The sequence below is a fragment of the Mandrillus leucophaeus genome, unplaced genomic scaffold, assembly GCF_000951045.1.
Source record: "Mandrillus leucophaeus isolate KB7577 unplaced genomic scaffold, Mleu.le_1.0 Scaffold73, whole genome shotgun sequence".
Taxonomy (NCBI): domain Eukaryota; kingdom Metazoa; phylum Chordata; class Mammalia; order Primates; family Cercopithecidae; genus Mandrillus; species Mandrillus leucophaeus.
The window spans coordinates 640,500-654,684 of record NW_012107919.1 but is presented as its reverse complement, the minus strand read 5'-3'; the positions used below and the strand labels follow the sequence as shown (position 1 = coordinate 654,684).

At 41.4% G+C, this 14,185-nt stretch overlaps 1 protein-coding gene across 5 annotated transcripts in view; it reads right to left on the bottom strand.

Moving 5' to 3' along the window:
* PAMR1 (peptidase domain containing associated with muscle regeneration 1) overlaps positions 1–14,185 on the bottom strand; it is a 113,350-nt gene that overhangs the window by 33,397 nt on the left and 65,768 nt on the right. For 4 of the 5 annotated variants that reach the window (XM_011965512.1, XM_011965509.1, XM_011965510.1 and 1 more), the window contains 2 exons: positions 13,712–13,929; positions 11,105–11,212 (listed from right to left, as the gene is read on the bottom strand). In XM_011965512.1, coding sequence (XP_011820902.1) covers positions 11,105–11,212; positions 13,712–13,929 — 326 coding nt within the window. The remainder of the gene's footprint in view (positions 1–11,104; positions 11,213–13,711; positions 13,930–14,185) is intronic. The other variant, XM_011965513.1, reaches the window with a different exon arrangement.

Genomic DNA, 14,185 nt, shown 5'->3' with positions numbered 1-14,185 from the left:
AAAAAAAAAAAAAAAAAAAAAAAAGATTTGGGGCTTTCCTTCCACTTATTCCCCAGGTCAGATTTTTACCCAGCACAATCTTTTTCAATCAAAAAAGAAAGTTAATAGTTCAACTAGTACTTGAAGGGATGTCACTGCAGGAAATTCAGCTTTACTTCTTTGGGCCAACTCAACTCATTCTGACCAGAAAAGGAGAAAGACAGAGAGAGAGTAAGAATGGGGAGAATAAATATATATAATTTTTTTCACTTGCACCAATTCTTCCTAAGTGACTAGTGCCTTTCTTAATTTTGCTTCTATAATTACATCGGAAGATAAGTTGTGAACCAATGAATACAGTAAAGGTAATCATAGGTCCTTAGATGAATTTGAATGAGGTGCAGGGTCTCAGCAAACACTAACCAACCGCAGAAGTTGACTGTAGTCTAGATTGCAGCAAAGATTTCATCAGGTGCAATTAATTGAAGTGGGTTCATACCACTTAGCCTGCCGTGCTGTCTGAAAAGAAATTTCTTAATCTACAGGTAGAGTGCTGAGTTAAATGGAACCAAATTCTAATTTAAATGCTTCTGCTGAGAATAATCAGAGATTTGTTGGAATTGGAGCTCCCAGTTTTATCCTATTTGTGTTCTCCTTGTGGTACTAGATAGAACTGTTGATGCAGAGATCACCATTTAACCAGGGCACATTCGTGTAGTTAATGCAGTGTGGACAGTTGATCAGGGCACAATTACAAGAGATGAGACAATTAGAAGAGACCCAGAGACACTTCTTTATGATAGGAGCAGCCATTTTCCAATATGCTGCACGGCAAAGTTTGAACAAACCCTTCAGAAGATACCAAATCCTCTGGGAAGTATTGTAGGCTCTCTCCACAAATAACACTGTAGTCTCCAATCACTCCCATGACCCTACAAAGGACTAGGCTTGCTCTTACACACAGAGAAGAGCTTGTGCATGAGCACACGTGTATGTACAGAATATCAATTCTTAGATCTAACATTATTTTTTTAAATCAGCAATGCAGATAATTCATATTTTGAGTATCCTTCAGATAATGCAACCCTAAAATATATGTTATTCAGCATTAATCAAAGGCTTATCTAATAGTTTAGAGAAACAACCAGATGGTGATCTACCTGACTGTGGTACTTAATTTTATGTGTCAACTAGACTGGATCATGAAATGCCAGATATCTGGTTAAGCATTATATCTGGGTGTGTCTGTGAGGGTGTTTCTGGAAGAAATTGGTGTTTGAATTGGTAGAACGAGTAAAAAGGATTGCTGTCTCCCAATGTGGGCAGGCATCATCCAATCTGCTGAGGGCCAGAATAGAATAAAAAGGTGCAGGAAGGGATAATCTGGGTTATCTCTCTGCCTGAATGCTTGAGTGGGGCATCTCTGCCCTCAGCACTCTTGGTTCTTAGACTTTCAGATGCTTACTGAAGTCTACACTATTGGATCTCCAGCCTTCAAATTACACCACTAGCTTTCCTGGTCTCCAGCTTGTAGACAGCACATTACAGCACTTCTCAGCCTCCATAATTGTTGAGCCAATACTTTGTGTGTGTGTGCGTGTGTGTGTGTATGTGTGTGTGTGTGTGTATATATATATATACACACATATATACAAATTATATTAGTCCTGTTTCTTTAGAGAACCATGACTAATACAAAGCTGTAGATGTCTATTAAGTTAGCTCCTCAAGGAAACACCTTCATGAGGTGTCTTAGGTTGGGTTCTCCCAGAAGCCGCCTGTGTGACAAGGCTTTGAGTGCAAGTAGTTCATTTAGGTGACAATCTTAGGAAGAACCAACAGTGGATTGAGGGAAATGAGGCAGGGATTATTATAAATGAGAAAGGAGATAAGACCACATTATCAAGGAGGTTACCACAGGGGATAACTGAGTTGGAATGATGTTTAGAAACTCTGGGAGACAGTGTGGAGCATGTCTCATCATTATCCTACTCACAGAGGAAAGGATATGAGTTATAACCTACCAATTGCCATTAATCATTTGTTGAAGGATGATGAGATGAACATTAACTCTTCATACCTCCCATCTGCCCACCTATAGAAGCCTGTGCACCCTGAGAGCCAGAGGAAGTCTCAGACAGGGCAGAAGGCGCATGAAAATGCAAGACAGTTGGGTTGGCATGCACAGAAATGGTGTGCATGATCAAGTCCAGCTACCTTTTTCTTTTCAGGAAAGGGAGAATGATCTACTTTTTAGAAAGATATAATCTTTAAAAATTAACATTTCTATAATTTACAAAACTCTAGTGAACAACGTTTCCTCAGCACCCATCCTTAGATAAGGGGAAGAAAGGAGCAGATGTTTCGAATAAAATCAGCAATGGTTGCATCTCCAGATGAATGTGTGTTCACTTTCTTTTAATCTCCATCCCATCTAATACTTACTTTTTATTGTTCTTGTTCAGCTTCTAAATTATTTTATTTTACTTTAATTATTTATACCCTGCTTGCTTTCAGAAAGACTTTGCAGTGATTTACAAAACTATACATAAAAAAATACTTTTTTTTTGCAAATGTTATGTTAATGAAATATTTATGATTGCCAGATACCACCTGAGCTAAAAACCAAGCCAGGCAGGGTGCTTATTTTGTTTCTTTAATATGAGCTGAGTTTTGGAGCTATAAGATTATCTGAGAGTTCCAGGAAAGGAAACAGATCCAGAGTCAGCAAAATTGATGACTGTCATCTAACTGGTAGCAAGGGCCAGGGATGGAGAGATGTTTGTCTCAAATCTTAGCATACTCTTGCCATCCGCCCATTGTCACTTGTCACCACAATCAAGGAAACAACTTGTGACAGAATTTTGGTTCTGTTTAGAAAAGGCATTAACTTTCTCATCAGGGCATTGTTCATCCTGGAAATCTACTTAACACGACTCTATTTAACTCTACTTAACTCTTAGAGACAGCCATCACATGGCCTCTCTTCTCTTCCTCACTTTTTCCTGTTCAGCTTATATTTGAGTTTTGTGACTCTGGACCAAACCAAATATTTTTTACTCCCGGGAAGGTCTTCACCAACCAGGAATAATGACACCAACTGGTGATGTAATCCCCACTGAAAACTCTTTTTATCCCTTTCCAGCCAATGGAATTCTTCCCCCCTGATGTTTTCTAGCCCTCTGGGGGTGTGAATGAGAAATTCTCATTCTCTCTCTATGTGAAATTATGCTTGGATTGCACACACTGTTATTTTTTCATCCGGCAGCAATTTAGAGGCTGAGGCTTACAATTAGCTATTTGATCTTAATCAGTATTGTCCTTGGGCATGGTACACTATGTCTTTCGGATACCACTTTTCCGGTGTTTGGATGGCCTATTTAATTAGACAGCTGAAACTGCCTGTGCCTAAGAGACAGGTCAACTTGCAAAATTTTTTGAAAAGTTCTGGTCATTTCATTTCTTCTTCAAAATCAACCTGACACATTCCCATTTGATAGAGTAGATGGGTAACCTTTGTAGGTGTTAGAAACTTCACTGTCCAAACACAATCTGCTTGGTAACATTAGTTTTCTTGGGGTTTCCCCAAATCTCAGAAGATTTCTGCTTCAGCTCCTTGGGGGTGGATAATAACTCTAAACTACTGGGGGAAATGTTCCCCAGTGGTATTCATAGCCAACTTCTCAAACTGTAAGAAATGTTTGCTATGAAAATGGCCCAAGCTAGGCAATTCTGTTCTGTTTAGCCTTGGGGATGAAAAGAATGACCTTGCAGAAGAGTCCTCAGCTGCTAAGCACATTTGAGTCCTAGCAGATCCCACCCAGTTCATGGCATACTGGACGCATGTAATAACTTTCATCATCACCATCACTATTACCAAAAACCTTGCTAGAAGAAGCTGTAGCTGGAAACTGCATGGCATGTAACATTCTTCTAAGGACTAGGAAAGGGCTAAGATTGGAATTGTTTTATAGCTTTGTCAAAAGGAGGGGAAAATATATACTGGATAGCCCTGCCTTATTTCCCCAGTGCCTGGTACCTAGTAGACACTCAAAAATGTCTAGCTGGGTGAATCTGTAAAGTGCAAATGATCAAAGTATCTACTACATGGGAACATTGAGACAAATAAATGGACCACGTCACATAAAGCCCAGAGCCTGGCCTATATTAACGATAGACAGAATAATGACTATTGCTTTAGTACATGTATATCAACAAGAGTACCTTTCATTTTGCAAAAGGGAAGCTTTCATTTTCTGGCACAGGAAGAGGGACATGTAGTTAATGTCCCACAAGGGGAGGAACAGGTGGTAAATGTCCCACAAGGCAGATGCCTTTAAGGAAAAGTGGGGTTCTATAACCATTGCCAACAGGCTGGTGTCTGTCTTGGATCCCATAATGTCAGGGATGCTTGTTTCCAAGAGAAGTTAATTGTGCTCTGCTCTCGCTGTTTGTACCCTTCTCTTTCAACCCTCAGTAGGTAGACAGTCCATCCCAGTTCTAATGAAATAGCTCTTAACCCAGAACCCAAATACAATCTGCCTCCCACATTAAGTCCTATCTCAGTGACCTCATCTGCCAAAGAAAAAGCCAAAAGGGCCTTGACAAGAATCAGACAGGTGCAAGCAAAGCCTTAGCAAAGCAATGGTGGGTCTGGCCCTTTCAACACTGATGGGTGCTCTGTTCCCAACTCTTGGAGGTAGTCTTGCTCCATTGTTTAGATGGCCTCACCTTGGTATTTGGCTCCAGTCTTGGTATTTGGCTAGAATGCTGTCCATGCTGAAATAATTCCTGAGTAGTAAAATACACCCCTTATGTCACAATCCCCAAGCCTCTTGCCCTGCATGAGACATAGCAGTGTTTTGGTCAAGAGGCCACAAGGCCCATGGAGCCCAGGAGAGTTCATACTAAGATGTCACTTGGGCTAGGTAGACCCAAGCTCATCTAACAAGGATTGATCTAAATGAAAAGAAAACTTTTCACCAAAATTAAAAAAAAAAAAACAACTACACATACACACACCTTGGTAACTATAAAAGGGCAGCTTCTACTATGTTCAGTGACAGCTTTTGTTTTTTGGATCTAAATCCAAATGGGATGGCATCCCTCTGAATACACCAAGGAGGACATTACAGATTCATTTCATATTAGGGAGGGTGAATAGAGGAGAGACCCAGGTAATGTGTAAGAAGACAGTGGCCCGCTAGCTAATGGTCTTTCTGGGCTCCTCCAGTCTGCAAAGGCTCTGGGCTATCAAGAGCATATGGGTAATAGCCATGGATTCCTTGGGACTGTTCTCCATGGAATTAGCCCTATGCCCTTCATACCCTCTCAAGACAGATTGCTCCTTTGTTTTTCTCCCTGCCCCTTTAACAAAATACCAAAATGTTACTCTGAAGTCTTGACTGCTTCTTTCTTTTTCTTCTCCCTGTCCTTTTAACAAAATACCAAAATGTTAACTCTGAAGTCTTGTCTCCAAAATGACCAGCAGGGGACTGACACAGACCACACTAAATGAGTGACTAATAAAACCCCATGAGAAAAAGGGAGGCTGGCCAGATAACATGATGCTTTGAGCAACCTGCTCTGGAGTGTCCGAATCTAGTTTCTCCCCAACATTACTCTTTTGTCATTTCTAACAGCCCCCTCCCAAGGCTGTCCAGGGTACAAAGTCTCAGCATTCAACATGCCTAATGTGGGTGTCTTTTCCTGGGATCCAGTATTTCTTTACAACAATGACACTGGCAACACCTACTTGTCCCTTTAAAACCAGATCTTTCTTGCCTGTATGTTGGTGCAGTGGTGGCAATATTTAGTGTTTAGCAATGGCTTCGGGAGGTTTGCAAAGGAAACTCAGAAAGTCTTGGAAGAGTTTTCTTAAATCCTGGGACTTTGAGAAAGTTATGTCATAATTGTCTAGATTGTAGAAACTAGTGTTGTTGCCCTAATCCCTTATCCAGAGAATCCCTTACTTTCTGTCATACTTTTAAATGGCTGTAATGTGGAATCAGAAACAGTGGGATGGCTCCTATTACTCAACTCAGTGCCTTATGTGGATCATCTCATCCCCTCCCTACAAACACCCTAAGAGGAATTCAGTATTATTTTTCTGGAGATTATAAATGGGGAAACTGAGGCTTATAGGAGCTAAATGACTCGCTCAAGCCCACCTGACTAGTTAATTGAAGACTCAGTGTCAAAGCAAGGATTTTCTGGCCACAGATTCTAAGGTGATTCTTCACCTTGGGGTGTACCATCTCACGATGGACAAAGATGCACGTCTTCTGTGTATTAAGGATAAGAGAGGTCTTAGAACTGTGAAAAAGGAAGTAAATAATTCCATTTTTAAATGCCTCACCCTCAGAGATTTCAGAATACTTTGCAATAATTCCACCTAGGCTGCAGTATATGTATCTGTCCCTGATGGGAGAGATGACAGTTTACCCACTAGAGGTCTCAGTACATTCTCAGTGGTTCGGCTTCATGTTTTCGTGAACATCCCAAAGTTCCTAATTGTTTATTCTGATGAGAAGCGCGGGTCTCCCCTTTGAAGCTGAAGCATAAAGTGTGCCTCTCAGCCTGAGCTCTTTTCTTCCCAGGCCTTGGGACAGGCCAGTGGGAACTTTCTGAGACTCCCAAACCCAAATGAATCCAAATTCACCATTTTTCTTTAATTGGTGGAGGCCGATTTGTTTTGCTCCAAGGCGCGTCAGAGCCCGCAGTGTGAGCATTGTGCCCCAAGAGTTAGCCCGTTTCATCGTCCTTCATTAGGATGCAGGGGGAAGTCCCAGCCCGTCAACTGGGCCGGGGGAACAAAGGCAACATGGAAATTAGAGCAGGACGATGAATCCCTTGCTCTCCACTTTTTCAAAACAAGATTCTGACCATTTACTCGAGGACCCATTTTGTCGTTGTGTTCCATACAAAGAAACAGGAAACTTCAGAGGGAAGAAGGGGCCCCAGTTTCCTACACGGTGGCCCAGGGAGGCTGGAGGTTGCTGACGGTGTTGGCAGGAGGCTAGCTTGGCCTCAAGGCAGAGGAGGGGGCTGTTCCCCTTGTTATGCTTCCGAGGAGGTCACCCAGGCACCAGGGGAAGTTTTTCCTCCTTCGGAAGCAATCTAGGGCAGGTGAGGCCTGGGGTAGCGGACCTTGAAGACTGTCCCATTGGGGCTCTCACACCTTCTTGACCGCTAGTAGTAGGCCAAATCTAGCAGATTATTTTGCATTCTTTAACCTGTCCCACAAAAGTCTGAAGGAGAAATTTCTCCCTAGACCAATGGAATTCCTTTGAAAATAAATTCATTTCCAGCTTGACACGGATAGATCCTAGTTTCTGCAATGCAGGTCCCAAGTCTTATTTTGAGGACAGGTGTTGATAATGAATGGCTCATCTTCTAAATTGCCAAAACCTTTTAGTGACCAAAGTAGCTCTCAAAATCAAAATATGTGTACCCTTTGAATGAACAGTTCAGCATCTAAGAATTTATCTTACAAAAATATTTCTACGTATGAGCAAAGAAATATATGTAAGGATATTCATTGCAGTGCTCTTCATAATAGCAAAATATTAAAAGCAATATCAAGTCCATCTTAAGGACTTGGATGACTATATAATTATATTAATACATTCAGCCATACAATGAATACTCAGCAATCATTTTTTCAAATCAGTATAACAACGTGGACAGATCTCGAAAAAATATCCATAACATGGGGACTGAAAATCAATTGAAAAATTGTATGAATACTTAATCCACTTGTGTTTAAAACAAGGTTTTTCAACCTTGGCGCTACTGATCTTTGAGCCAGATAACTGTTGTAGGGCCTATCCTGTGCGTTGTAGGATGTTTAGCAGCATCCCTGGCCTCTACCCACTAGATGCCAGCAGCACACCACCTCACTCCTACAATTATCACAACCAACACTGTTTCCAGACATTGCCAAATGTCCCCTGTGGGTAGAGATGGAGAGCAAAATCACCCCTGGTTGAGAACCACTGGTTTAAAATAATGGCACATAGATCACTTAGGTTTGCATACCATAGGAAAAAAAGTCTAGAAGAATAGCCACCAAGTTTCTTACAATGCTTCCACTGGCAACCAGGATTGGGCAAGAAAAAACAATGTTCTCTTTTTATTCTATACACCTCTGTACTATTTGATTTTTTTGACATATATTTCTGCAATTAAGTAGAAAATCTACTTCTATTCCACTCCACTCACAGACATACACATACATAAGGAAAATAAAGAGAATAGTTTCTATCAAGAGATTGCACATCATAATTCTATTTGGAAAAGAGAAACAGATGAGCTCTACCTGGGAAGGGAAGTCCTTTAAGAGGACTCGCTAATGGGGCATAATGGTAATCAGAGTTCATCAGTCAAGCATCTGGAGTCTCACCAAAACATACAGCAAGTGTCGTGTCTGAGAGATTGTGAACTAAATGAGAAACATGAAATTATGGCCTCTGGTTTTGAATTTGATGGGGACCAGTGTCTTGCATTCTCTGCTTCAAATCACTCGTCTGCAAAACTGAGCATCTACCTTTCCACAAAGACTTGAAGAGATCATTAAAGCAGCACCTATGAAATGGTTTCCCCTCATCAGATGTGGCACTGCATAAATGAAAGAATTCTTATTAATATTGATTTTGGTCATTAATATTGATTTTAAAGCTATTTTTTTTAAAAAAAAAAAAGAGCCTAGTCTAATTTGGGCACTTAAGAGTTTGGGGAATCCCAGATGCTTGGGTTTCTTCCTAATTTCAAAATAATTCCTGCCAGAATTTTTTGAATTTGTTGGTATCCTCATGAGGAAAACAAGAAAATAAATCTTTTCGTTCTTTTTTGCTTTTCTAACTGATAGACTGCTCTGGAAAAATTGCTAACTAAGGTTTACTCAGAAATTATAACGTAAACTGCCATAGCCACTTTTTGTGATGTATCCCCCAGTGAGTTAGTTGAAACTCGTGCCAAATTTCCTAGAAGGAAAAATGAACCTGGATCTTATAGAAAACAGACAAACAAAAAACATTTAGCTCCCCCATATCGATGCCAGTAAATGACATATCAGATATCCATCGGTAACACCTTCACCTTGCTATAACTACATGGTACTAAGGGAATTATGGCTTTTGAACAATATTTTGAAAACCAGCAAGGGAGAATTTTCCTGCCCATCTATGCTGATGTTTTAAAGTAATTTGAGACAGTTTGTGAATTAAGTTATGAATCAGGTCATGGTGATATATTTTACATTCTTTTTTCATTATGTTTCTTTTTTTCTTGATTGAATAACAATGCTGAGAAATCTGTTTTGACTCACAAGCTACCAATGAATATTTTAATCATAAGTTTTGGACCAATTTATTTTTCTTTCCTAATTTGACTCAGCTTCTTAAAGGCATTTTGGCTTTATTTGGTGATATTTTTCTTCTTTCCAATTCTACTCTTCTTTATCAAAGGATTGTGTAGTTCGTTCGTCAAGAAATTAAGCCTTTCCTCTTTTTGTTTCCTCCTCTGAATCCAAAGAGTGAAGCTCAGGATTTGCCATTGTCAAGAAACTAGAATCGCTCTCCATACAAATTCTTGAAGCCAAGAGAATGCAACATTTCTCTGGTCTGCCTTGCACACAACATGGCAGGCTCAAATGAGGCAAGAACCACAAAGCAGAACATCATTTTCTACGTCTCTAGCATAGTCACACTCAAGTCAGCTGTGCCAAACCAGGGCAAGGATGCTTTTAGTAGAAATCAATGGCACACACAGGGACCCACTATTGAAACCATGGTTTCCATCTGCATTGTTTGCAAGAAAACATTAGTGAAAATTAATTCAAAACATACACAAATTTTAGAGAATACTGCCAGACCAGGCTGTTAGATGACCAACAGAACACCTGTGCATGCTAGTTAGAAGTGACTGTAGTAGACACTGTTGGTGCTCTGCCCTCGGGTCTATTTTCAGTGTTTCTGTGGGCCCTTTTCCCCTCCCCATCCTATGGTATTTTACTTCCAGTGGACTGTATCTGTGACTCTCTTTCAGGGAACTGCTCAGGAGCTACTGGAACCACTTTGCCCACATGCATAGAAAGCCAAGTGTGTCCACGGTTTATGTCCTCCAGTCCCCCAGGGCAGTCTGTACCCAGTGACTGATTGCTGTGGGGATATGAAAGCCCAGATCCCTTGCCTTAAAGCTAGGACATTACTCTAAAGAGTAATGTACATTCCAGATCTCATGACAGGTTAACATTGGGGTTGGTATTTTGCCTGAAATCGCACCCCTACTTGGCCTCCTTCCCTTCCCAGGTCAGCTTCCCACTCCCCTATCAGCTTCTTCAGGGAGCCTGTCCTTAACACTTCCCTTGTGTACACATTCTCAACTCACGATCTGCTTTGGGGAAATCTACCTAGGACACTATCTGTCCTCCTTTGCTCTCCCCCAAATTCTTGTTCTTATGCACATCTCATTCCATGCTGATGGCTTCCATCTGTGACACCTGTTTTTGGTCTGGTAACCAAGGCCTTATATATGACATGTGTTAAAACATGACCACATAGTTTGTCATCCAATTCACGACACTTTGCCCATGAAAGAGTATGCTACTAATAATTTTGCTCAGCAAAATGTATAGACTGAGATTATCCCTGAGAAACTGGAGCTCATGGTCACCCTAAATATCTACCCCCTCATTGCAGGGCTTCAAGATAAGCAATAACTCACATTGGAGTCTGTGAATGGTGCCTGGAGTATAAATCTAAAATACAGATCTTAGAATGGACAGGGATACAGACTGAGCCACAGGAAAGTTTGTTGACCTTTTTTCAGTGTTTTCAGTGTTTTTGAGCTCTGAATATTACTGGAGGCCATTGTATCTTTCTCAGAGATATTTGCAGCAAGTGAGGATTGGAAATGCCAATGGACAAACCTAAGAAGTTGCAGACAACCTGACTCAGAAGCAGCTCTGCCCTTCTGAGAACCACTCACTGGGAGTGTCCACACTGTGTGCCATCTTTGACAGACCAGCCTAGACATCAAGAAAGAGTAGGCCCTGCAAGCTCTTAAAATCCTTCCATACCAGCCCCATCTGACACCTTAACTCCCACTTAGGAAGCATACTCACGATTTTCGCAGCGCTGCCCAGTATAGCCTGCCAAGCAGGCACACTTGTAAGATCCAGCCTTGTCAAGGACGCACGTGCCGTCATGGAAACAAGGGGATGAGGAGCATGCTGTAAGAGAAAAGGCATCCCTCAGTGCCACTGTGCATTGAGTTGATGTCTTCAGGCCCAGAGTCTTGACCAAAGTCTTTTAATTGCTTATTAAAGTCTTCTTGCAATGTTTTTTATTCGCTTTACTGAATTCATGTTATGATTATTTGAAAATGCCTAAAATAGATACTCATTAAATATCAAATGTTGGTGATATTATTTGATGTTTTTGAGGGCCCCAGAAGTATGCTTAACACTCCTATATTCTGAAGACCACAAGGCAATGCAAACAACAATATTAAACTGATGAAAGCAGAGCCATGCTTGTATCTCTCCCATAGGGATTTCAGTGTACAGAGACATCTTTGGGTAGCTGAAGACCATCTTTTTTCAAATAAAAGCTCAGCATCCTGGCTACAGGGGCAATACAACTGGAAGACAATCTTTATGACATTGTTGAAGGTATATTCAATAATTTCCAAACTTATATTCTGTAATCATTAGTCCCTTGAGTTGTTGATATGTTTTACTGAGGGTTCTGAGCTCAAATATGTTAGAGAAATGTTGCTTACTTTCAATGCTAATTAACCAGATTTCCTTACTGCAGAACTTCTCAGTTCAATGCCCTAATACACATTGTGAGTTTCCTAAAATACATTGTGAATTTCAAGCTCATTTGACCTCAAAGCATGCATTTTACAAGGCATCCTGGGGACTATTTTTCTACAGAAAAGATTTTGAGAAACACTCATCTGTGTGTTATCCATCAATCCTACATTCATTTATCCCAATGTAGAAGTAAATTCCTTGGCTCAGTTCAACAAATCTGTATTGAGTACTTGCTCTGTGGAAGGCGTGGGAGCAATACAAAGATGAACAGGACATCCTATTTACCAGATTAAAGCTACTTGAAGAAAATATAAAACAACTATGACTTGAAGTATATAGTTAGTGTATTATGAAGAAAGAAGAGGCAATGACATTCAAAAAAGGGCAAAGTCATAGCTTGTTGGAGCAAGAGAAAAGATGTAGGAGAGGAGAAAGAATGTAGTAGGGACTGTGAAGGATGGATTTTGATGTGCAGGTTGCAGACAGGTGACTTTAGCCAGAGGAAATATCTTGAGGGCAAGTGAACAAACAGGGATGTTTGAAAAATGGGAAGTGGTATTATTTGACAGCATTGATAAAACACAGGCCAGTATTGCCAAAGTTCTCCAAGGGAGGTTGAGGAAGTCATTTCAGAGGAGAAGGACATTCTCCTGACCGTCCCTCAGTCCCAGAGTCACAGACCGGCCAGTCACTGCTGCCCCTACCTGGTTTGCTGACTGTCCTAAGCCCCCACAGATGCCTCTCACTTGGGACCTTGCTCATCCTATACCTGCAGGGTGTCACCAAGGGATGAGGATTCAGCCACAGGCTGATCACACCACAGCAGCAAAGCCTCAGAACTCCCAGGCCCTGCACAGCTCCACAGGGAGCAGGCACAGAGACTGGAAAGAGCACCTGCCGAGACTTCCTGTAGGCAGCATCCTAAAAGAGGGGTAGACAGGAGAGCAGGGTCTCCTGGCCTTTCTGAACAGACAGGACTGAAGAGACACTGATTATTTAGCCACCCACCTTCTTTCCCGAGACTTTCATGTCATACCCTGTAAATAAGGAAACCTTAATGATCAGAATACTATTACAAGTTCTTTTTTAATTCAGTTTTTTTAAAATCAAACTTCAAGCATGTGTCTATTTTGTAAAACCTGATGCAATCTGATCTCAGAATGATGAGAGTGGGGTGATGGCTTAGGATTGAGCATTTTGTTCAGTTTGGTCAAATCCTACTTCCTAATGTGATCACAGCAAGAATTACAGTCAGCTTAAAGTTACTCATCAAGTCAATGACATTTACCATTATAGTCTTTTAATCCCTATTTTATAGATGGCAAGCAGAGGGTAAGGGTATGCCTATGGTTAGGCAGCTGTTGAGTTCTTACTATGTACCAGACTATGTTAAGCTCTCCATTTGTTCTGTCTCTCAGAGCCTCTTTAATGGAGAAGGATCTACTATTACTCCCTTATCACTATCATCATTCCTAATGATCACTATCATTAGGAAACAGAGGCCCAGAGGGGTAGAAGAACTTACCCAAGGTCACATAGCTTGATCTGTCAGAGATCTAAAGCCAATGCTCTCAACCATGAGAGGTCCCCTTGTGTGAGCTCTAGAGCCGAACAGCTTGGGTACAAATCCCTGGTTCTGCCCCTATATCTGTGTGACCTCAGACAAGTCATTCAGCCTCCCTGTGCTTTAGCCACTGCATTTGTATAAGGGAGATAATTCCTAGTTCTGGTTCTGGGTAAGCTTTTCTGAAATATACCTTGCTATTCTTTTTTCTCAGTGTGTAGGCGGTTTCTGAGAATACAGTCTGCTAGGTTTTAATAAGTCTGAGATGAAGAAAGGAAGGGACATGGAAAGGAGGTATTTGTCTGGAAAAAGCCACAAAATGCCACATTTGTCTCATTGGCCTTTACCTGTGATCTCCTCAAAAATGGCATGGAAACCATCGAAATTCTTCGAGCCATCAGAATGGAAGAGGATGTGGAGTGAGGAACCAGTGCTCTGGATAGGAGCTGGCCGCTCATTGCCACAGACACGTTTGATGATCTGGCCGTCGCGGTTGTCTCCATCACGAACCTCAACATAGTCATACTGGCACATGTAGTCAAACTCCAGGCTCAACATCACAAACCTGCGGGTGGACAGGGTGACAAGGGAAGTGGATGGGTCCTGGAAGTCCTGAGACCGCTGGGCACATTCAAGGCCAGATGAGGAACAGGCCTGAGGAACAGATGGTGTCATTGGCCTGATCTGATAGGAAAATGGTCCTCGGAGGTTGGCGAATTTCTCTTAGTGGAGAAGTATGTATTTGTGCACTGTTTGTATGTATACGCACATGCAAGTGCTTGCCCAGGTGGAGCAGGGTGCCATAATCCATGCAGAGAGTC